Source organism: Oratosquilla oratoria, chromosome 34 (assembly GCF_046742065.1).
Source record: "Oratosquilla oratoria isolate Oo_2021 chromosome 34, ASM4674206v1, whole genome shotgun sequence".
NCBI lineage: Eukaryota > Metazoa > Arthropoda > Malacostraca > Stomatopoda > Squillidae > Oratosquilla > Oratosquilla oratoria.
Window position 1 is genome coordinate 30,694,475 of NC_134810.1, and position 26,165 is coordinate 30,720,639.

The window sequence follows — 26,165 nt, forward strand, 5'->3', positions numbered from 1 at the left end:
AATTCCTTCCAAATCGTGATACCTGCGAGTTAGTCAAATTACCAGAGCCAAGGTGACTCTTCAAGAATCTTCTAAACTCTAACAAGTTAGCACGTTCCTTTGCAAGAGTGATAATAAGCCACTTAAACAAGTTGGGCCGAAGATTCATTTTCATTGCAATTATTATAATCCAAGCAGGCAGCAGCTGCATCCTGATTAGAAAGAAATGAGATCCTGACTAGCCAAGCTTTAAAGTTGTCAGTTAGTTTAACCCTGATCTCTTTAATTTGTCCAAATTTACGGAACTTTTCATACAAGTCTGTATAACTCTTGTCAAGAGACATATTTTAGATGTAAGATTCTATGACTATTAGTGGCAGTATTTGAGCTATTTATTGGTTTCTGAGTATCTAAGGATGTTTTCATCACTTCAGAATCCATTCTAATTGTAAGTTTCTGGGCTACAGAATTATCTGTCAATGAAGTCTTAGTATTTTTACCAAAGTCCTTTTTCAAGCCGGAGTCATCAACTGGGGGTTTTACTTTTGCTGAGTCAATAGCGTCAACATTAGGATTGGCAATATTAGGAGAGGGATTGGGGGGTTTAGGAGGAGGATCAGGTAGTGGTGGAGGTTTAGAATATTCAGTTTGAACAGCCGCCATGATCGTGTATATTTATGAGGCCACACCATATATTAGGAAAGAAAGATAAATGCATAGAAGAAGATACTGCAGTTGCCTGATGCCTCAAGCAATAAAAGAAAAGTCTCTGCAGGGTCTGGAAGTTCCAGAAACGACTATTTACACATGCAGGGCCTCGGAGGTGAGTTAGAGACTTTGTCAACCCGGGGTTTGTCCTCTTTTGTTTTGTCCCATTTAGGATGGGTCCGGCGTAGTCACTCTGCATGTGTACTGGAGAGGGAGAAAGGAAGTAGCCTAGTACCTACCTCACAAACATGCATTCCCCAGTCGGTGGGCTTTCGGCCCTCGCAGGGAGTAGTGACCTCGCGGTATACATCCCTACTTGACTGGGTTCAGATATGTAGCTTGGGAGGCACCAAGATACCAGAACCTTCCTTAGCTCAGCCCGTCCTTGCTGCATGGAAGCCCCCCCACTACATCAAAGTACTGGGCCTCGGGGGGGGGGGGGGTAAGGGAGTTGGGAGATAGGGTGGATGAGTGTTGGTATGGTTTGGACACATGGTAAGAATGAGTGAAGAAAGACTAGTAAAAGAGGTGCGGAAGGCAGAAGTGGAGGGAGTGAACATGAGGGGGCAACGTAGGATGAAATGGATGGAGTAAAAGGGGCTTTGGGGAAGAGGGGAATGTCTGTGGAAGGACGGGAGAGGACAGAAAATGGGTGAATGGAGAATGGTTGTATATGGTGGAGGTTGTGATGCATAAGGTGGAATGGGGGTGAGGTAGCATGTGTGAAAAAAAAAAAAAAAAAAAAAAACGCAGCCACAAGGGATTTCTCTCCGTCTTCTCCTTTTCTGCATGGGGGGACAGAGATGGGGGGGGGGGTCACCAGTTTTATGAAGTGGCCTTGCTGTGTCTTACGACCCAGGGCAGTGGACAAGATGCAGGGATGACCCGTCATCCAGGAGGTGCCAAGATAAGAGGGAGGTAGAGGGTGTAGGGGAGTGGAGTGTATTAGTGATGGATTGGGTGGGAATGGTCTTTATGCCTTTGTTTTTTGGCTACCCCACTTGTAAGGGGGAAAAAGCCTTAGGTATACGTATTTCTTCTGCTAAGACTTTTTCATTGCAAATACAAAACGCTTTCAAGAAAAGGCCTATCACCACACCAGTCTTTGTCCTCTATCATGTGTACTGTAGTAATGAATGAAGTCATTCTTACTCATCAGTTTCCTGTAAACTTTGAATTTAACATCATCCCCTGACCTTACTAATATGGTGTCTAGAAAAGGTAGCTGTCTGTCTACCTCAATTTCGATCGTGAATTGTTAGTATTCACACCATTCAGCTTGCTTGAATAATAATTTTTCAATGTTTGTATTGTAGTGGGTAATCACTAGAACATCATCCATGTATCTTAGGCATACAGTATTTTCTGATATCATGCAGAGAAAAAACTTGCTTTCTAACATCTCCATATATAGGGAAACCATAACTGCACTGAGGGGAGAACCCATTGCTAAACCTGCATATTGATTAAAAAATCAATTGCAGCTCTGACACTGGGGGGGAGTATATACAACATCCGCCCAGTGACATACGGGTTAATCCAGCACATGCTCCATGAGAGTGTCAAGGCCTGTTACCAGCATAATTCATTAATGTTAACCCTACCTATAAGGGTATGTGGTATGTTTACCTGATGTTGATTCCATCCACAGGGTCATCTCCACAGGAGACAACCCTCTTTGTAGATGATGGGGATAACAATAGAACTCGAGGCCGAGGTAAACTGATTCCTGCCAAGAGCAAGTTTCGAATGGGAGGAGCAATTGCACACTTACTGAAACCATTGGGATTGGCATAGGGATGCAGGTGGAGTATCATGTTCCCAACTGCTGGGGATTGATTAACAAATTAATTTTGCCTTTCAAGAATTTAGCCACTCTTTGGTACACCTGAGGTGGACCTCTGATCAATCCGGGACCAAGCACCTCCTCTCTTCTGGTTTCTTGGATAACTTCAGGTAAAGAATTGGTGTTGGAGCTGATGCTGCCCAAGAGTTGATGGCTGATCAAGTATGCTGGCAAGCCACTTGTTTAGATAAGACACAAATGTGTCAGTGGTGACTGGTTAGTCTCATATATTTCTTAGGAGGCAGCTGAATAACCATACTCTTGTGCAATTGAAAACGTGGTGTATAAGCATAGTTATCCTCAAGGACGAGGCTTCTATGCCTTGTACTAAACAGTCTTCCACTCTTTGGACTCTCCTTCACCAATAGTCCTATATTTGGTAGAGATTACTTGATATTCTATACATAGATGACAATGTACCTTTCTCTAGGGCAGTGGTTCTTAACCTGGGGTACCTGTACCCCCAAGGCGTACGAAACCTTAAACCTGGGGGTACGAGACATGATAGCCCCAGTGCAATGGTACTGTATATTTACAATGAGAAAGTAAATAAGGTTTGTATCACTCATCCTTTTCATATATTTGCACTGTATTTGTATTGGATAGGGGTACGAGGAAATTTTCTGAGATATCAAGGGGTACGGGCACTGGAAAAGGTTAAGAACCACTGCTCTAGGGAGATGTCCGGCTCTTCTAGTCTTTCCCAGTAGTGGAGGTGCCGAGTATCACATATGTTATGGGTGAAAGTTCTCTGCGGTGCCTCAAGGCAGGAAAAAAGACATCAGCTCAGTAATAGTTTATCCATCTGTCCCAGGTCTGACTTGCCAGGAGTGTGGATATGTGGATCAAGAATTGGGCTCCACAGCCTCTGATGGCATCACCACACAACCTCATTCACCTCACCAGAACGCTGTTGTCATCGCTCACCGATGGACTGCCATTAGCAAGAGGAGACCATAACTAGCACTCATACTCCAGCCTTGGGACACACCATTACGTTGGATTTTTTTTTAGCCCTTTCTGATTTTAAAATATGAAATGGCAAATTACAATTTACAGATTGTAGCCTTCAAGACAAAGACATAATTCATCTGCATTTGATTGGTATAAAATTGTTACATGTACTGGCTACTGTATGTTCTACACAGGACCCTACCTTATGATGCATTGAAAATAAATACTGAAGTTACTTTCAATCTGTAGTTAAGACTATTACAATTATTCAACCTAAAACAAGAGTAACACCAATACTTAGAGTAGCTTCCTCTAAAAGAATAATATAATTTCTAAAAAACACATATATTTACATAAACTTATAAAGGCAAAGCTTTAAAATATGACAAACCAAAGAACTCAAGAGACAACCTGATTACCTGATAGGTATAACATATAAATACAGACAAGAAGTATTACAGCCACAAAACTGTTTAAGCCAACATTATAAACATGTAATCTGGAACTATGGTGACGTATACAATTTATATCTAGTGCAACAAAGATTCTACTACAGGACGTGACTCACCTGATTTGATCAAATATATCTAGTGAGCCCTGATAATACACTAGAAGTCGAGGTTAAGTCTTCTCATCTCGTCTAAGTATAGGCCAATGTCAAAATGTGTGCCTCAGTCTTTCCAGTTCAACTATGTAATGAATATTTGAATAATGGTTTCACCTAAAAGTTTTCATGCATGCCGAGAGTACACGCTACTCGAAATATATTATAAATAATCAATATTTCGCAGTCGTATACCGGATAACATATACACAAATAGTCATAACTTGTTTCAGTTGTGTTAATGAAATTTACTTGACACTATCGAAACCTGTCTGCTGGACTCGTACAGGTGTACCAGTTGTTGTTGTTTTTTAATCCTGCTGCTGTGCCTAAATTCCTACAATCCTGATACCTTGCGTAAGCTAGTGGTCGATATTTCATTGTGCAAAACGCACATTTAGGTGGCCTGTATAATCCTACGCAGAAATAGCACAATTAAATGTGAAAACATATGGAAAAATAATGTTACAATGATAAGGCGTGTCAAGACTCGGATATAAATGCAGTTGCGCGGTAACACCTGCATACCTCAAACAACCGTTTCAACGATTACGTTACCATTACAGTACTATATGCACAAGTTACCCTTGTTTTACAGATGACAAATCGTATACCTTTTAATACTTATGCGTGTTAACATGTCACCGGTAAATTGGTCATATTTCGATTGTCTAACAATCACTATAAAATAGTACTCTCTCTGGATCTAGTTGAAGATGTTTAAATACTCAGTAACTGGAAAAAAAACGTTTGGTGTCTACCGTCATTTTAATTTCTAGTCACATTATTACCATACATAGTTTCCTTCGATATGGCGCAATTTACTAGTATATCTGCTGCGATCTTATCTTCGAGATAAATGAAATGATTGTACTTGAATAATAGGAATTCGTAATTCATCCACTTTTGTAATCACACATGTATTTGTATTCACGAAAACCAACTATGACTTACCAGATGACAATTTCTACATAATAGTAAATTAACGTTAATTAATTAATGGCTGGACCTGTACAAATTCTTTTAGTTCCGCACGTTTACTTCTGAGCCCAGGTTCCGGAATAGTACAGTTGGATAAGAACTTGATTGGCTGATGAAGGAAGAAATAGGCAGTTTTGACCAATGAAAATTCGTTTTGTTTCGTCACTGGGATAAGCTATTCTCATTGGTTCACTGATGTGGCCCCTGTGATGGCGATGTAAACAAGAGTGGGAGTACGGGAGAGTATGTTGAATTTTCTGTGATAAAACGCTAGATTATTACTGCCTTTTACCCTCATATTCATGGTAAGTTAAATATTTTTAAGTGAAGGGTGAAATTAGGTGTTTGAACATGGCAATTGAAAGACCGTTAAATGGAAAATCCGACTCTCCAACCGGGGATTTACTTTTAACTTTAGTACCTGGTTGGAAGATGCTAAGAATGGTGGACTTATATAGAATATCAGAGTTTTCATTGTTTACAAGTGTTTAGTTAAGAGATAGTAGTGGCGACATATAGTCTGAACTGTGATTATCATGCACCTTTAGGTTTATGCTAAGACCAAGAATACATTGGGTGGCGTGAGTATTGCGTCAGTCTAAGACTAAGTTACTGTTAGTCGGTTGAGGCTGCCCCCCCCCCCCGTTAAGAACGCCTTCTTCGGGCCTTATTATCTTTATAATGTCTTGGTTCCAGTTTTGTAATTTTGCTTGATAGCTTATTTATATGGTAATTTTTTAAAGTGCACACCTACAGGCTACTCGATATAGCAATAGAAAATTTAAATTAATGATTAATTTTGTAATTTATAATACTTGAATGCTCGTAGTATTAAGGACAAATTCCAAGATATACAGGCGTATATCAAAAGAGAAAATCTCAATATGATAGGAGTAACCAAGACATGGTTAAATGGTAAAGAGTTTGAAGCTGAATTTAATACTGTGGGATTTAATAGCTAGGTCAATATGAAAATGGAATTCCTGATATTTGAGCTGAAGTAGTTCTCATGGGATGCAAAAAGTCGCTATGAGTATAATGCAATTTGAATTATCCATCTAGCTGTCCTAGTTCTCGAGATATTGCATTTTGAATGGAATTAAATCGGGCCTATTTTGTCCGAGGAAATCGGGCCGAAACGTGCGGTCTGACTAATCGCCGATCAAACGTAAACAATGACGGTTTTTACTGACAGGCACAATTTTATATAAAAAATAGCATATGGTTGCATTATTTGACCTATTTTCTATAAGATGTGTGATTTCCATGTAATCTGATCATAGAATTACGTTTTTATCTTCTTCAAAATTACCCACCACAGCTACGAATACCGTCAAATTACATGAAAATCACACATTTTAAAGAAAATAGTTTGAATAATTCATTTATATGCAAGCTATTACACTAATAACCCAATAGTAACAAACTTAATAGTGTAGTTTGATCCATACCACCAGTGATCATAGATAGCAGGCAGGATGAATCGTAGCTGTGGTCCGTAATATTACGGAGGATGAAAACGTAACTTCTCTTTGATCAAATTACATGAAAATCACACATTTTAAAGGAAACATTTCAAATAATTCAACTATAAGTCTATTACACTAATAACATAATAGTAAGAAACTTAATAGAGTGAAGTTTGGTCCATACCACCAGTGATAGATAAGATGGCGGGATGGATGTTGTTGTTGTCCGATAATCCGACCTGATAGAAAAAAAACTAATTAAAACCACCGATTTCTCAGCTCTACCATAACACGCTGCCTTTATTTTGGTATTAGAATAATCCGCGATACTAGTAGTTTTGGTTAATTATGGTCAGTTGCCTGCACAATAAATTTGTTAGCTCATTTTTTATGTTGAAACATATACCAATTTTCGATCTACTGCTGAATGCAGGCCGCCATGTTTATCTTATGTTTTTATGTACCGACATGTAACTGATGATGTGAATGTTTGAAATTTACTACGATCATAGTAAATACACTCGCACAACATTTTTATTAATTAAATTTCCCACGGTATGTAAATTTGGCCGTTTGAATGGCGTGCGCATAAAATGACGCGCTATTGTGATCGTCATCGACGGTGGTGCCTCTGGTGGTGTTTGACCTACCTAGATTTAAACAATTTCATCAGGATAGAAACCACAAGAAAGGTTGGGTGTTCTGTTGTACATTAAAAACAATGTCCATGCTTTTGTTTTAGAGAAAGTGAAACAGGATGCATATGATAGTGTGTGGGTAGAATCAACCCAAACAAATGGACAAAAAATGAATGTAGGTGTATTTTATAGGCTAAAGACATTATCATTAGCAGACAACAAACTATTGTTTCAAGAACTGTCTAGTTTCTGCAAAAAGGACTTATTGATAATGGGCGATTTCAATTTTACTGGCATTGATTGGATGACCCTTGAACATGGCCATTTAGGTAGTTGCTTGATTGATTTTCTGTGACAATTACTTAGTTCAGCATGTAAAAGAGCCCACTAGACATGGAAACTTACTTGATCTATTGGTCACTAGCCGCGGAAGCATGATAACAGATGTAGAAATCGGTGAATCTGTTGCAAATAGTAATCACAATTTAGATTCAAACTACAATTTTTTTTTTTTAGAATAGATACTTGTGTTTCTAAAATACCCGATTTCAGTAAAGCTCAGTTCATAGGACTACGTCAGAAGCTTCAGCTTACAGATGAGGAGGGAAAATGAAGCGAAAGACCTGTAGATCAGATGTGGGAAATATTTCAAAATACGCTTACTAAGATGATTCATAATTACAACCCTTTTAAGGATAGATGTCCCCCAAATTAGGCTCACCCAAAATGGCTTGACAAAGAAACTGAAAAAAGTATTGCCAAAAAGAGACAGGCTCATAAGAAGTACAAGTGCTTGGGTGCATCTAATCACTATCAAAGTTATGTATTAATGCAGAGAGATTAAAAAAAAAAAAAAAAAAAAAAAAAAAAAAAATTAAAAAAAAAAAAAAAAAAAACGACAATACGAAATGAATATCACTGATAAATTCAAAGGGAATCCCAAAGAATCCTATAGTTACATTAGAGATAAAAAGGTTGTTGGGAATCACATTGGTCCACTATTATCTGCTGATGGTCAACTTGAATATTCAAATGAAGGAATGTGTGATATTTTTTAAACAAATATTTTAGCTCAGTATTCGTAAATTAAACTCCTCAAAGTGAACTCCAAACTGAAACCTGTGAAAAGTCTAGGGTAAACTTACTATGGGGAATTTAACAAAAGAAAAAATTAAAAGTTGTAAAGAGAAACTCGAAATTAATAAAACGCCAAGGCTTGATGGTTGGCAACAATGAATCTTAAAGGAAATGGAAAATGAGATTGTTGTTCCATTAGAAATTATTTTCAAGAAATCCATTATATCTGGAGATGTCCCTAGAGAGTGGAAGCTAGCTAACGTTACTCCCATATTCATAAAAGGTGACAAAAAGAAACCATATAACTACAGGCCTATAAGTTTGACTTCAATCATAGGAAAAATTATGGAAACTATCATCAGAGATGCTGTCGAACATCATTTAGAAAGTAACTGTTTGATAAATGATAGCCAGCATGGTTTCAAACAGAAACATTCTTGCGTGACTAACTTACTCAAATTCTACAACACAGTTCTCTTGAATTATGACTAAAGAAACAATATAGATTTAATATATCTAGACTTTGTAAAAGCTTTTGATACCATACCCCACGAAAGATTTACTAAATTAGCTTCACACAGAATAAGTGGTAGCCTATTAAGTTGGACTTATAATTAGTTGAATGATCGAAAATAGAGTTGTTTTAAATGGAAAAATTTCTGGATGGAAAAATGTTATGAGTGGAGTTCCTCAAGGTTCAGTTCTTGGGCCACTTCCATCCATAGTATATATAAATTATATAGACCATGGACTAAAATCTACTGTTTCCAAATTTGCTGATACAAAATTGTGCGGAATGGCAAATGATCACTCAAATCAATTAGATATTCAAGAAGATTTAGATAAATTACAGCAATGGCCTGAAAATTGGCCAATGAAATTTAACACAAGTAAATGCAAGGTAATGTACATAGGTAAAATAAACGGTAAGTACAATTACAAGTTATTTGGAAATTCATTAAGAAAAGTGGATAGTGAAAAGGATCTTAGCGTAATTATCAATAATGATCTCAAATCTAAGCTGTGTATTTCAGCCTCTGAGAAAGCAAATAAGATTCTAGGGCTGATTGTGCAATCTTTTGACTTCAAAAGTTCATCACTCATTAACAAGCTATATAAATCATTAGTTTGTCCACCTTTGGAATAAGCTGTCTCTGTATGGTCATCGAATCTCATTAAAGACATTGACAGATAGGAAAAAGTACAATGGCGAGCCACAAAACTGATTCCAAATATAAAAAATAAATCATACAAAAATCGACTAAAACATATGAATCTGTTTTCCCCAAAAAAGTGTAGACTCAGAGGTGATTTAATACAGGTCTTCAAGATTCTAAAAGGAATTGACAACATCAAAAGAGACAAAATTTTCATTCTGAATGAGAATCAGACAAGAAACAATGGTCTCAAACTGTTCGGAAATAGATTTAATTTGGAAGTAGGTAGAAGCAACATTGCCAGCCATGTAGTTAATGAATGGAATAAACTTCCTGCAGAGGCAGTGCAATGTAGTTCAGTTCGAAGCTTCAAGAATTATTTAGATAAACACCTAAGCAAGATGCTTTAATGACCATCATTTATTTCATACATACATATACCAAAGGTTTTTTCCCCCTTACACAGGGGGTAGCCAAAAAGGCATAGAAATCACTCCCACCCATTTCATTTCCCATATATTCCACTCCCCTCCACCCTCCTCCCTCCCTCCTATCTTGGCACCTCCTGGATGACAGGTCATCCCTGCATCCTGTCCACTGCCCTGGGTCATAAGCAGTGTCGCAAGACACAGCACATCCACAGCAAGGCCGATTCATAAATTCGGCGATCCCCCCTCTCCATCCCCTCATGCAGGAAAGGAGAAGACGGGGAGAAATCCCTTTGGGCTGCGTCAAAATTTTTCTCATACATACTTCCTCCCCCCATCCCCCTTCTACATTCACCCCAATCTTCTGTCCTCTCCCATCCTTCCTCTACATACATTCCTCTCTTGTAAAGCCCCTTTCATCCCATCCATCAATCTCATCCTAGGATGCCCCCTCATATTCACTCCTTCCACCTCTGCCTTCCTCACTTCTTTTACTAATCTTTCTTCACTTATTCTTTCCATGTGTCCAAACCATCCTAATACTCTTTCATCAACCCTATCTCCCAGCTCCTTTTCCACCCCTGTTCTCCTCACGTCCTCATTTCTCACTCTATCTAGCCTAGTAACCCCTATCATACTTCTCAGACATTCCATCTCAAACACATTCAAACTCCTTCTCTCTTCCTCTTTCATGTTCCATGTCTCTGCCCCGTACATTGCTGTTGGCACAATCACTCCTTCATATAACCTCCTCTTAGCATCCACTCCCAGATGTCTATTTCTTATTACACTTTTTAATCCACCAAGGCATTTACTCCCTTCTCTCAATCTACATTCTACCCCCACCCCCACTCCTCCCTTTCCTGTCACATTCGCACCCAAGTATCTGAAACTACCCACTTCCTCCAGTTTCTCACCCTTAATTCTCACTTCCAGCCTACTGTCACTCTCTCCCCTTGTACATCTCATCACCTTACTTTTACCCACATTTATTTTCAGCTTCCTTCTTTCACACACCTTCTCAAACTCTGTCACTAACTTCCTCAATCCCTCCTCTGATCCTGCTACAAGCGCAGTGTTGTCGGCAAACAACAACTGCCTCACCTCCCACTTTTCTCCATTTTCTTTAATCATCTCCAACCCCTGACCCACCACCCATGCATTCACCTCTATCACCACCCCATCCATGTAAAGATTGAACAGCCAGGGCAACATAACACACCCCTGAAGAAGTCCCACCTTTACCTCAAACCATTCACTCTCTCCATTTCTAATTCTAACGCACGCTCTACTACCCCCATCTGGGGTATTGGCTGCATGTTATTGTGGCAAAATAGCATGCAGTTGATACTTTAGGGTCTATATGGGCCACCCCTACGGACCAGAGCCACACATCATTTTGTCTATGATAGAGGAAAACTCTGTACATAGAAAAATGATGACGCTTTTATACTACGACTGTCCCTCCGTTATGCTGTCCCCTAACCCCTTGTTACTGTCCTGTACCATTTCTCTGAATAATCATTTCCTTTTTTGCATACTGCCACCAAGTATTTCCACTTGAGTCGTAAAAGGCGACAAAAAAGGGACGGGGAATGGGATTAGGAGCCCTACTACCTTTAGCCCCAAAAGGGGTCATTCCTAAAAAAGAAAGAAAAGGCATAAGAGGGTCTGGGAGCTTTCCAACCAGTACCCTAAGGTTTGGGTCTTTTAATTTATTTCATATTATTTGTTTATTTTGTTATCATTTCTCTGTTTACTATTATTTGCTTGATTCTCATTTATTATTAGTTATACATCAATATATTATTATGTACTATTTAGCTGTTTATTATTTAACTATACATATACATTTATTTATTTCATTTATTTACATTATTATTATTATATATATATATATATATATTGTCATTAAGATTTTTTCACATCTGACCTAGATATGGACCATAAGGTCTCCTGTCGGCATGCTCTGCCTTTGTAATCTTTTGTAACTGGGCCAGGGGTTTGGATTTTATGGATAATTATCTCTAAATTGACAATAGTTGCCATGGCAACATGATAGGTGTTAGTAAGAATAATATAAAAGGAAGGTCCTGCATTATTTTTGACATGCTCAGATGATTTGTTGACCCATAAAACCTTCACATGCCAAGTTACATGTGAATTGGGCCAGGGGTTTGGATTTTACTGATGATCATCTCTAAATTGACAACTTAATAGTTGCCATGAAAAGGCCAAGTTGGTATTATGGAGATGCTCCACATTGTTTTTTACATGCTTAGGTAATTTGTTGACCCCTAAAGCCTATGTAAATCAAATTTCAATAAAATTGGACCAGTGGTTTAGACTTTGTGTATTTCTTTACCAAAATCTTGCAAATTACCACCCTTAATTCCAACCTTTTGTTATGGTAAAGTCTAGCCAAAAATTTGGGATAAAAAAAAAAAAAAATCATATCTCCCTTATTTTTCAAGCTATTTCAAAAATTTAAAAAGGGGGGATTTAAATTGTGTTCAAAGGGAAATGTAGGAAGAGACTGATTGTTGTTGTGGCACTATGGTACGGTGTAAACAAAACACAAGCAGATACCGTATATGTGAATTTTTCTTACCGTAAATAGAATCGAGGGTAGTAATTACCAAATACTGTAACTGAATTTACTGGATGAAGAAATACCGTAAAAGGAGGACTCACTGTAATGGATCTTTGGATATAATGACATACCACTGGCCCCATATCATCCATTATATCAAGGGTTTACTGTAATTTCTAATCCTAAGTTTTAATACCGGACAAATTTCGGGATATAACGGATCTGTCCAGTATTTCCATTGGATATAATGTATCCTCGGTCATAATGGATCTTAAGATATAACGACAGACCTGTCCCCATATCGTCCGTTATATTGAGGGTTTACTGTAATATGAATTAATCTATTCTAACCTAACCTGTATTTAGTAATGTGATACCAGTAATTCTATAGATCATCAGGGTTGTCATTGTAATGGATGTTGATGGCTGGTTTTAGTGTAGTATCCGATGGGACTGCAGGGTGTAGAGGAGTTGCATAACTTTAAGAAATGCATGAATCTCAGCTCTGTAGCACTGTTTTAAAAATATGTATCGTGCAAAGTACTGAGGGTGTATTCCAGATCCTATGGTCACAGCTTCATTTGATAGTATTTGGTTTTAGCGGGACTGGATGGACAACACTGTACATATCTTGATCTTAGGATCGCAGTTTTTTTTCAGTGGTGTATGTGCTTTTTTTTCACCAAGAAAAACATATTACATTGATGTATTATAATTTACAAAATTAATGTTTAATTTTTTAATGCTATATTACATGTGTGCATTTCCAAAAGAATACTAAATTCACTGATAAACATTGGATTTTGGATGGTAATCATACCAGTTACAGTTATCCCTTGTTATTCACGGGGGATACATTCTCAAAACCCCCGCGAATGGCTAAAACCGCAAATACACTTTTTGATAAAACCATTGAAAATCTACGGAATATCACCACCAAAATTCGCACTTTCATGCTTCATTCTAGCCACACTTCCCTACTAACAGTTGAAACATGCTTTAAATGTCTTCCATTTATAATAAATTCACTTCTCATATATCAGCGGTTAACAAGTATAATTAAAAACACTTGATAAACTAAGAATAATACAGTATGGCCCATAATAGGGCCATTCACTCACCAACTTCATATCATAAAAGGAAATACTTCAAAGACAAATATCAGTAACAAAAAAAGAATGTGGGTGTGCAGGGAGAGAGAGCTATCGAGATGTTAATCCAAGCAGTGTTGCAGCAAATACACCCACGCAGTGTTGGGGGTGAATCATTGAGAGTCAAACAACTTGGTTCCGCTATTGGCCGCCAGAGGCAGACTCAATATACAGTCAAACCTCGGTTTTCGAACATAATCCGTTCGAGAAGGCTGTTCGAAAAGCGATTTGTTCGAAAAGCGAAACAATTTTTCCCATTATAATCAATGTAAATAATTTTAATCCGTTCCAAGTCTAAAAAACAACTTTTTATAAATTTTTGTTTACTATTTTACACCATAAACTGCACTGTATACTGTTTACCATAAATAAGTGTATCCCACTTCTTTTCTTAAACTTTTCAAACCACCCTCTGCTTGCTTTAAAATCAAACCCTTCCGGAATAATGCTAGGATCTTTTTTTATCAAATCTTCATACAATTGTCTAGCTTTGGCACAAATTGCATCTTCACTAAGAGTATCACCTGCTAACTGTTTCTCATTTACGAAAATCAACAAAAGTTTCTCCACTTCCTCCAATACATGTGGCCTTTGTTTGCTAAAAACACTTGATCCTTTAGCCACATCACTTGCTTTAACCTGGTCTTTATTTTTTAGGATGGTGCTTATCGTCGATTTCGCCATCCCAAACTCCTTAGCCAACGCAGACACACGAACGCCAGATTCATATTTCGCTATTAATTCTTTTTTAAATTCAATAGTTTTGCGCGTTACTTTCCTCTTTTCTTCACCACTTGAACTTGCTTTCTTTGGACCCATGATTAGGGGCTAATACACGATGCAAAGATGAAAAAAAGTCAGATTTACGTAAATAAGAACGAACACGTCTGCTCGGAATGAACTTTGATCGCAAATGCGCTACGGAGGAAGCGTCCTTAGCGTTCGAGTTCTCTCGGCTCGCGAGTGAGCCGCGTTCGGGTACGCTCGGCTTCTTTCGGTTTGTTCGAGAGCCGAAATTTGGTCGAGTTCTGAGACGTAAAATTCTCGAACTTTTTGGTCGAAAACCGATTTGGTCGAGAACAGAAGCGTTCGATAACCGAGGTTTGACTGTACATGTAATAAAACCTCTGGTGAATTTAGTATTTTTATTCTAAAGTATCATTCGCACGCAGTCAACATTTTTTTTTTTTTTTTTTTTTTTTTTTTTTTTTCCCCCAATTGAAATCTGGAGCCAAAGTGAAGAAATACAATCATATTCAACCACTAAAATATGCAGGCAATGAAACAGACTCAATATACATGTAATAAAACCTCTGGTGAATTTAATATTTTTATTCTAAAGTATCATTCACACACAATAGTCAGCAGTGACACCTGGCCCAGCACATGCAATGATTTTTTTTTTTTTTTTTTTTTTTTTTTTTTTATTGAAAAAAACCGGATAAAAAACCCGCGAATGATGAGGTATGACTGTATATATATTACTCATGGTAATTCTGTCTCTGTTTCAAAGGATTACAAAGGGTTTTACAAAGGCGGAGCATGCCGACAGGAGACCTTTTGGTCCATATCTAGGTTGTATGCGAGACCTAGATACGTCTCATTCTCTCAGGAAATATTTCTTAACAAAAAATCGTAAGAAGCTAATGGTGCACAATTTTTAAAATAATAAATGTAATGCATAAATCTGTAGATCACTAATATTGTCATGAAATTGACAAGAAAATTGGAACAAGATTATTTTCAGGTAGTAACCTAACCAAACCTAGGAAACTTCTTGTATTGGAGTAATGTCAATAGTGTCCTCTTCCCTTTTGCTTTTTTTGTGGAGGCACAATACATACGGATGATGTCCAGTGAAAATATCTCCAGATCAGAACTAAGTAGTATTCTTTTTATAGAATACCAAAATGTTAAATTATTTCATAAGGTTAGAAGCACAACTGCCATAGATAGAAACAATCTCAAGAAATATGTTAATATTTGGAAACTATTGGCATGAATAAGGAAAAGTTTTTAAGTATACACCTACTTGATATAGCATTAGAAAATTAAATATTAATTTTGTATGATACATCAATGTAATATACATTTTTCTTGTCAGAAATCAATAACAGAAATAGTTGCTAAAGGTGATACACTAACAAACAGCCATGGCGACTGCTTGAGACTCCATGTTTGTTTTGATAGATATGGAGGCCAAAGAAATGCACACAACAATAACCCTAATGACCTCTAGAATTACAGGTACAGTACTGCATTACTAAATGCAGATCAGATTAGAATAGACAAATTTATTATATTTTAATTTCTTTGACCTCCACATCTATCAAAACAAAGATGGGGTCTCAAGCTGTTGCTGCAGCTACATTTGTTAGTGTATCACTTTTAGCAACTTTTTTCTGTTATTGATATCAGCCAAGAAAAATGTATATTATGTTGATTTATTATAACTTACAAAGTTAATGTTTAATTCTGTCACAAACTAGCCCTTGCATTTGAGTTGATGCTTCGAAACTATGATCTTGATTTGAACAGTTCCTACAATTCAAAGGTCAGACAATACTTTGACCTCTTTTTATGGATTTTTTCAACCTGCTATATATCTAGAGTTGTTATGTACAAAACGTGTCAAGAGTTAATAAAAATGCCCGCATGTTTTCATTTATACCATAGCCACACAACACCAGTGCTAGGCATAGGTGCCAATGTGAAACATAAACCTAACCTATCTCTATTTGGCTGGCTTCACTCAATGTACTCACTCCTTTATTTTTGTGTGAAGAAAGCTCACAAAATACCCATCTCTAAATGTCTAAAACAAGGAGGAATGCAATCAACAAAAGCAATGACTAGTTTGTGTCACCATCTTGTTTTGTGCCCTCTGACCCCTGAGGACAGGAGGCCCCAGTTGTGTAGTCCTCTGCTGTTGGCTGGCAAAACTTCTGTAACATAAACAACCTACTACTCATGTCTACAATCAAACATCTTACTTACTACATTTTAGGTAATCCAACATAGCATTTAGTTTACTTTAGGAGGCAGGCACCTGTGGCCCTAGCTAAGATGTGGCTTGGCGCCATACCTGTGCCCTTTGTGTCAGTGACGCATCATGAAACATGACAATTTTCTAATGCTATATCACGGAGGTGTGTACTTCTAAAAATTTAGCAAAAAGTGTTGGTCTTTATACTGAAATGTGGTAGTGGAAAAGTTGTTTTATGCTGGAAAGATAATGCATGTTTGAGGATACTTTGACCATAAAATGATAGAATGATAATAGAAAACAAAGCTGTTTGGTCAAACAATTACAGGTCCATGAAGTCATGTAATACATACATAACCTGCATCATACCTACAGTAGCCTGTTATTGTGAATGCAGTACAGAATTATACAGAAGTAATTCATGTGTACCCAACCCTGTTTGGGGCCCATGCTGGCAACAACCTGATGTATATGTGTGACACAACAATTTTGCACAGACATCATACTATTCTTTCATATCTAAGGAGCCGAGATAAAAAGGGAAAACAAATGGGTAGAGGGTAGGTGCATGCCTTTGCTGGCCACCTCCCTTATAAAGGGGAAGAGGCCTCATGGTCTGTGTATGTATATTATTATTATTATTTATTTATATTTCCAGTTAATTGTTTGAAGATAAAGCAAGATGAAGTATTATCTGTGCAACAGCCTTTACCCATTCCCCTGGGAGCAGGTGGCTCAAGCCCATTGGTGTCGCTATCCTAATCCTGAGAGGTGAGTAGTGAGAACCTAGTAGGTGGCTATATATATCCTTTCTGTGAAATTATGTCTATCCATCAAACTGTTGCCCCAGATCTCTTGTAGGTCTTCTGCAAGAGAGACCAAGGACAACAGATTGATTTTTTGCAGGAGACCCACAACTCCCAAGCAACTGGCAACAGCCACCAGATTGGCCCATAAGTCAGTCAAGGGAGAAATATTGTGTTGTCATATAGTGTGCATTGACTCAGCCACCTTCTTATAAAGGGAATGGGTTTCTGGTACATGCATGTATATGATACTCTGAAAGTGACATGGTTAAAGTGAAAGGGATGCATATAATGGGAGTGAAAGGGGATGAGGATATTCGTTCACCATGCAGCCTCCTTGTTATGCAGGCAACAGCATATTAGATGAAAAGGTAAATATTGTGGGAAAAGCCTCAGAAATCAGGTTTTGTGCTGGAAGGTTCCAGTCATAGAGACAAGGCTGATGATTGGCATTTCTTTATGTGTGTGTAATCAGGAATTATTATTCCTCCTTCAGTGCCCACGTTTTGTCAGAGGACACAACTTTCCGTGAAGTGAAAAATAACCAGCTGCACTCCAAACGCCTTTTGACCAAGACCAACCGCATGCCAAAGTGGGGGGAATGCTTAGTCAGTTCACGGCAAGTTAGCATTATTGAGGAAAGCATTGTTGATCCAGTCAAGAAAGAAATTACAACATATACAAGGAATGTAGGACTTACCAAGGTAAGAAATTCTGTAATGTAGATGGTGGATAGACTGGTTTTGGAGTTCTAGGTATATTTTGGGTGTAACATATGAGTGTGTTACTTGGGCTGGATGATATAGGCAGAGAGTGATGCACAGTTTCATTTGTATATTTTATTCTAGTGAAGGTACATGTGTCGGAGACAGACATGGCATGGTCTCTGAAGTGGGGAACCGACTGCAAAGGCCTAGTGACACATAAAATTTGAGTATAGAGAACTAACTAACTGACTGGCCTGCCTACTCAGGGCAGGCAGCATATACATATGCAGATTGACCCAATGCCATGACATGACTTGATCTAATGCGGTGACCCTTTCTGGCCTGTCAGTACCAGCGTCAGGTTCTATACACTCCAACTCCAAATGCAATTTGGACCAATGCTAGAATGTTTGTGAGGTACGTGTACACCACATTACCCTCCTTTCCCTGTGCATGGAGAGGTGTCAGTCCCCAAAAGCATTGTAGGTGGAGGGTGTGTGTAACAGGGAGACAGAGGGTGGGGCAGAGTAGCATTGGGAGGTGATATACAGGCGGCAGCAGTGACGTCGGAAGCGGGGCGGCCATGAGCAGCGTCAGTGTAGGCAAGAATCCCCTGGAGGCAGCACAGACAGCAATGTTGGAAGCAGTGGTGACATGAGAACTGGGGCAGCCGTGAGCGGAGTCAATGGAGGCAAGTACCCACTGGAGGTGGCGCAGATGGCAATGTTGGAAGCGGTGGCAACATCAATCTATGGTGATTGTGACATTGAGTGGGGAGGCAATTGTGAGTGACGTGCCACACTGGTGGTGGCTGTGGTGATGATCACAGCTGCAGGAGCAGTAGCAACAGTGGCCAAAGTGGCAGTGGCTCCAGCTATGGTGGAGTTGACTAACATCCAAGTAGTGGCAGAGTCACGAAGAACCAATGTTTGGAACAGGATCTGGCGAAGCTAGTCAGTGATCCAGGGTCAGTTGGGTATGCTCACATCAAAACTCCCAGAGTCATTAATGTAACATATGAATGTGTTACATGGGCTAGGTGATGTAGGCAGAGTGATCACAGTTTCATTTATATGATTTATTTTAGTGAAGGTATGTGTGTCAGAGGTAGATGTGGTGTGGTCCCTGAAGTGGGGAACTGATGGCAAAGGCCTAGTGATGCATAACAAGTTAAGTACAGAGAACTAATTAACTAACTGACTGGCCTGCCCACTAAGGGAGGTAGTACATATACACAGGACTGACCTGATGCCATGACATGACTTGACCTAACACACTGACACTTTCTGGCCTGCCATTATCAGCGTCAGGTCTTATACATTCCAACTCCAAATACATACAATTTGCACTGATGCTAGAATGCTTGTGGGGTACTTGTACACCACAGGGCACTTAGGGAAGAAGCTCAGTAATGTTCGAGATGGGTAAGGGTGGTCAACCAATGTCATGACGAAAAAAATTTCTTAGGCATGCAAAACATGGTCAGCTAAGAAAATTTATCAACCATAACTTCTTTACTAAGTTCCATATTTCAGTTGAACAGCTTACAATTTTATTAGCTATATATGTGTGTGTGTGTATATATAATTATATATATATATATATATATATATGAGTGGAAAAGGTGATAGAGAAATGTGGGTTAGAGCGAGAACACTATATTCCTGACGTTTTGACTACAAGTCATCTTCAGAATGACAGACAATGTGTGTGTGTACAGTATATATACTCTCCTTACGGCTCATCCGGCTGGGATAAGTAATGTATGAAGTCATCTTTGTTCGTGTACTGAAAACATTACATCCGTTTCGTCCCGATGTATAACATCAGGGCGAAACAAATGTAATGTTTTCAATATACAGAAAACCCATGAACAAAGATGACTTCATACACTACTTATCCCATCAAAGCACACACATAAAATCAAGGGTGGTAATTGGTGTCTATCTGAGAGTGTTGATGATATGCAACAAAGAATATATAGAAAAGGAGATGTCCTACATATTTAATGTCTTCTGTGAACTTATGTATCCAGCGGGATTACTATTAAAATTGAAAAAAAAAAAAAAAAACGGAAGAAATTTACGCAAGACCAAAAAGTGACAAAACTTCAATAAAATATCTAGTGGTACCATTCGCAAATGAGGCAAAAGCCATAACCAAAACATTATCTAAAGCAGGCATGCAAATAGCATACAAATCTGGGCTCAAAATAAAGGACATCTTAATTAACAAACAAAAACAGCACACCAATGAAAATAGCATAGTGTACAGAATACCATGCAGTGGATGTCCTGCAACGTACTATGGTGAGACGTCGCGGGGGTTGACAAAGAGACTAAGAGAACATAAGAATGATCTACGACATCACAGGACTTTGAATTCTCTGGTAGTACACATGGACACACATGGGCATTTACCAGAATGGGAAGAGGCACGCCCTATCTGGACTGGGCTAGAGAGAAAAATGAGAAAGCTGCTTGAGTCCGCATGCATAACACTGGGAAAGGTCAGCAACCACAGAGAAGGATTCGTCAATCTATCATTTGCAGCCGCCAGATTGGTTATGGAGGAGGGAGTATCGGGCCAATCAGCATGAGACATACAGCCAGATGAGCTGTAGGGAGAATATATATACTGTACACACATGTTATCTGTCACTCTGAAGAAGACTTGTAGTCGAAACGTCAGGAATATAGTGTTCTCGCTCTAACCCGCATTTCTCTACCACCTTTTCCACTCATCTGTCTTACCTTCATAACAATATAATTATATATATATATATATATATATGTATGTATGTGTGTGTATTTACCTTATATGTATTATATGGGAAGGGAGCTATGCTTGTGGTGACCCGTCTTTGTATCTCTCAGCAGCAAGTTTTTTCTTAAAATCTTGAATATTGTTTGCACACACTGTTTCTTTGTCTAATTTGTTCCAAGTATTTATCACTCTGTGTGGGAAGCTTTATTCAGATCTCTTCTGTAATTATCTTTTTAGTTTCTTTTCATGTCCATTTGTTTTTCCATTGTCCCATTTCAATAAATCATTCTTATCTAAGATTTCCATTACCTTCTTAATTCTATAGATAGTAGGTCTCCTCTTTCCCCTCTTTGTTCCAGAGTTGGTAATTCTAATTTGGACAGTCTTTGTTCATATGTCATTTTGGAAAGAGTTGGTGCCAGTTTTGTTGTTGCTCTTTGTATTCTTTCTAATTTTTTTATATTCCTTTTGGTACTGGGTGTCCATAGTGTTGTTGCGTACTCGAGTTTTGGTCTTATTAATGTAGTTAATTTTTTTTTATCATTTCCTCCTCCAAATAGCCAAATGCCACTTTTATTGACCTCAATAAATTGTAGGTTTCTCTCTTTTGTATTATGTCTATTAATCTTGAGTAGAAGCAGATCAAGCTTTTTGTACATGATCTTCCTTGTCTGAATCCAAATTGATTTGGATTTAGTCTAGTTTTTTCTTCCAAATGTTTAACCTATCTATTTTTGACAACCTTTTCGCAAATTTTTGTTACTGTGCTTGTCAGGGAGACCAGTCTGTAATTTGATGGGTCTTCTTTGTTTCCTCCCTTATAAATCGGTACAATGTTTGCATTCTTCCAGATCTGTGGCACTTTTCCTTCTTTAAGTGAGAATTTAATGATATTGTATATTTTATCATTTAATTCTTCCATGCATTCTTTCAGTATCCAATTTGCAATATACTGGACCATTGTTTTCTGACGTTGAGGGTTTTAGTTTGGTCGCTGATTTCCATCTGTGTTACAATTATTTCTTTCATTGAGGGGGATATATCTATTTCCTCACAGGTGAGTTCTCTATTGTGTTGCTGAGTTTTCTATGGAGTTCCAGGTAAAAATCATAATGGAGAATTGATGGTGGAGATGCATCTTGAAAGAGAGTTGATTATAGCAAATACAGTGTTTAGGAAGAAAGCCAAGCATAAGTACACATGGGACAGGGTGGTGAATGGAAGGGTGGCAGAGCGTTAATGGACTATATAGTGGTGACTGGGAGTATGGTAGGAAGAGTTAAGGATGTACATGTTCTAAGGGGAGAGAGTGGGGAAATATCAGATTATTTTCTGGTGGAAAGTAAATTGAGAGTGGAGAATAGGTGGAGAAAGAGGAAAAGGGCAGAAGGTAGGGAGGTACTTAGAGTGAACTGCTTAAATGAGAAAGAAAAGGAGAATGAGTATAAGAAGAAGCTGAGAGAGGAGTGGGAGGGAGTGAAGGATAGAGTAGAACTAGGAGTGGAGAAGGAATGGGGATGGTTCAAGAAGGGAGTCATAAGATGTGCAAAGATGGTGTGTGGAACAAGGAGGGCAGGAAGAAATAGAAGGAAGGGTAGTGAGTGGTGGGATGAGGAAGCAAAGAAGGGTGTTGAAGAGAAGAAACAGGCATTCATAGGTTGGCTACAAATTAGGACAAGGGAATCATATGAGAGGTACAAAGTAAAGAGAAGGAAAGTTAAGCATAAGATAAAGGAAGCAAAGAGGAGAGCAGATGTGAAATGGGGTAAGAGTATGACAGAAAATTTTGAAAGTAATAAAAAGATGTTTTGGAAAGAAATTAAAAGAGGAAGAGAAGGCAAACCAAGTAGAGAAGAAAAGGTAAAAGGTGTAGATGGAAAGATGATAATGGAAGAGAAGGCAGTGAGAGGAAGGTGGGCAGAGTATTTTAGGGAGCTGCTAAATGTGAAGGAGGATGGGGAGGGAAAGGTAGTTGCAGTGGGAAGTGCAAAGAAAATGAGTGAGGAGTGAGGAAAATGGAGGAGAAATAGGGAAAGATGAAGTAAAAGCTGTTAAGATGATAAGAGCAGGTAAGGCACCTGGTCTGGATGGATGCCATGCAGAATGTCTGAAGAAAGGAGTTACAGTGATGGTGAACTGGCTGGTGAGGCTATTTAATGTTTGTTTAAGAGAGGGTAGAGTGCTGGAGGACTGGAGGAGTGCCTGTATAGTTCCACCTTACAAGGGAAAAGGGGACAAGTGTGAATGTAGTAGTTTCAGAGGGATTAGCTTGTTAAGTGTAGTTGGGAAGGCTTATGGGAGGATCTTGATTGAGAGGATTAGGAGAGGAACAGAGGGAGTAATTGGTAAGGAACAGTGGTGGATATAGATCGGGTAGAGGTTGTGTAGATCAGATTTTTGTGGTAAGACAGATATGTGAGAAAGCTATAGGAAAGGGGAAGGATGTTTTTTGGGCCTTTATGGACCTGGAAAAGGCTTAAGACAGGGTAGACAGAAAGGCACTGTTTTGCGGATATACGGGATAGGAGGAAAGCTTCTAGGAGCTGTCAAGAGTTTTTTTGAGAGTAGTAGAGCTTGTGTCAGGATTAGAAATGGAGAGAGTGAGTGGTTCGAGGTAAAGGTGGGACTTCATCAAGGATGCGTTATGTCACCCTGGCTGTTCAACTTATACATGGATGGGGTAGTGCGAGAGGTAAATGCAAGGGTAGTGGGTCAGGGATTGGAGATGGTTAAAGAAAATGGAGAAAAGTGTGAGGTGAGCCAGCTGTTGTTTGCGGACGACACTGTGCTTGTGGCAGGATCGGAGGAGGGATTGAGGAAGTTGGTGACAGAGTTTGGGAGAGTGTGTGAAAGAAGAAAGCTGAAGATAAATGTGGGTAAAAGTAAGGTGATGAGATGTACAAGGGGTGAAAGTGGCACTAGTCTGGAAGTGAGCATTAAGGGAGAGGGACTGGAGGAAGTGGATAGTTTTAGATACTTGGGTGCAAATGTGGCAGGAAAAGGTGGAGTGAAGGTGGAGGTAGAATGTAGATTGAGAGAAGTGAGTAAATGCCTTGGTGGATTAAAAAGTGTAATGAGGAATAGACATTTGGGAATGGATGCAAAGAGGAGACTACAGGTAGTGCTTGTGGCAGGATCGGAGGAGGGATTGAGGAAGTTGGTGACAGAGTTTGGGAGAGTGTGTGAAAGAAGAAAGCTGAAGATAAATGTGGGTAAAAGTAAGGTGATGAGATGTACAAGGGGTGAAAGTGGCACTAGTCTGGAAGTGAGCATTAAGGGAGAGGGACTGGAGGAAGTGGATAGTTTTAGATACTTGGGTGCAAATGTGGCAGGAAAAGGTGGAGTGAAGGTGGAGGTAGAATGTAGATTGAGAGAAGTGAGTAAATGCCTTGGTGGATTAAAAAGTGTAGTGAGGAATAGACATTTGGGAATGGATGCAAAGAGGAGACTACAGGTAGTCGTCGACTTACGACCGAGTTCGGTTCCGACAGACAGGTCATAAGTCGATCTGGACGCAAGTCGGTCTTTATATATATATACAGTATATATTACCCTTTAAATATTTTTGTTACTGTATATATATATTGTATATTATATTTAGCATACTGAAATAATCTTAGCATCTTTGAACTATGTTGTATAGTATTTCTTAACCTTTTTATAATTTTATCTGATTTTCTTTGGGAAACGTAGCCTAGGCATAAGCATACTGAATATAATCCTACCATCTTTAACCTATGATATCTAATACTGTACGAGTATTTTCTAACATTTTTATTATTTTACCATCAGACTTTCTTTAAGAAACATATGCATACTGAATAAAATCTTATTATCTTTGAGCTACGTTGTTTAATATTCATTAACTTTTTTATAATTTTCGTTAGGAAATGTAGCCTAGGCCTACGCATACTGAATAAAGTCCTGTTATCTTTGACCTACAAATACTTTTTTGTTGGTTACAATAAAATCATTGCAAGGCAAAATTCAGACTTTTTTTTATTTCAAAACACATTCTTTTCGTTTACGTACTGTACCGAAAATATTGTTATCGACAACAGACTAGGCATAAACAAAGTTTACTGTTACATTTTATTAATCGCAAAACATAAAAATACAAAATGCTGTACCGAACATATTGTTATCGACAACAGACTAGGCATAAAAAAGTTTTACTGTTACATTTTATTAATTGCAAAACATATAAAAATACAAAATGCAAGGCAAAATTAGGATTTTTTTTTATTTCAAAACACATTCTTTCTGTTTACGTACTGTACCGAACATACTGTTATCAACAAACTAGCCTAGGCATAAAAAAATATTGTTACATTTTATTAATTGCAAAACATATAGAAATACAAAATGCAATGCAAAATTAGGAAAGATTTTACTTCAAACAAAAAACTGAAAGAATATCTAGCTGGCTGGGATGCTGACGCTGTCGGCAGCCTGCCAAAACTATCGTACTAGCGTCTCGTGGCGTGCGGAGTAATTGTTCTGCGCTGCCAGACATAACATTGCAATTCTATTGCTCTATTAAATGTTAAATAATATTGCACTATCTCGTGGTCGTAAAGTCGATCAGTCGTAAGTCGCATAGGTCGTAAGTCGACGACTACCTGTACAGGTAGTCGTCGACTTACGACCTATGCGACTTACGACTGATCGACTTTACGACCACGAGATAGTGCAATATTATTTAACATTTAATAGAGTAATAGAATTGCAATGTTATGCCTGGCAGTGCAGTACAGGTAGTCGTCGACGTACGACCTATGCGACTTATGACTGATCGACTTTACGACCTCGAGATGGTGCAATAATATCTAACATTTAATAGAGTAATAGAATTGCAATGTTATGCCTGGCAGTGCAGTACATTACTCCGCACGCTGTGAGACGCGAGTATGATAGTTTTCGCAGGCTGCCGGCAGCATCAGCATCCCAGCCAGCTAAATATTCTTTCATTTTGTTTGTTTGAAGTAAAATGTTTCCTAATTTTGCATTGCATTTTGTATTTTTGTATGTTTTGCAATTGATAAAATATAACAGACTTTTTATGCCTAGGCTAGTTTGTTGTTGATAACAATATGTTCGGTACAGTACTTAAACGAAAAGAAAGTGTTTTGATGAAATAAAAAAAATCCTAATTTTGCCTTACATTTTGTATTTTTATGTTTTGCAATTAATAAAATGTAACAGTATTTTTTTATGCCTAGTCTGTTGTCGATGACAAAATGTTCGGCACAGCATTTTGTATTTTTATGTTTTGCGATTAATAAGATGTAACAGTAAACTTTGTTTATGCCTAG

At 38.3% G+C, this 26,165-nt stretch overlaps 2 protein-coding genes across 11 annotated transcripts in view; one reads left to right on the forward strand and one right to left on the reverse strand.

Annotated features, from left to right (window-relative positions):
* Positions 1-5,171, reverse strand: part of LOC143018159 (uncharacterized) — a 276,494-nt gene extending 271,323 nt beyond the window's left edge. For 4 of the 7 annotated variants that reach the window (XM_076173309.1, XM_076173306.1, XM_076173308.1 and 1 more), the window contains exon 1: positions 5,046-5,169. The gene's annotated coding sequence lies outside the window, so the exon portion shown is untranslated. Of the gene's footprint in view, positions 1-4,055; positions 4,177-5,045 lie in introns of all 7 variants that reach the window. The other 3 variants (XM_076173312.1, XM_076173311.1, XM_076173305.1) reach the window with 2 other exon arrangements.
* Positions 5,172-5,225: 54 nt separating this feature from the next.
* The window catches only part of prel (preli-like), a 358,444-nt gene continuing 337,504 nt past the window's right edge, over positions 5,226-26,165 (forward strand). For 2 of the 4 annotated variants that reach the window (XM_076173320.1, XM_076173321.1), the window contains exons 1-3: positions 5,226-5,377; positions 17,230-17,342; positions 17,874-18,081. In XM_076173320.1, coding sequence (XP_076029435.1) covers positions 17,254-17,342; positions 17,874-18,081 — 297 coding nt within the window. In that variant the 5' untranslated portion in view covers positions 5,226-5,377; positions 17,230-17,253. Of the gene's footprint in view, positions 5,378-17,229; positions 17,343-17,873; positions 18,082-18,225; positions 18,480-26,165 lie in introns of those variants that run through there. The other 2 variants (XM_076173323.1, XM_076173324.1) reach the window with 2 other exon arrangements.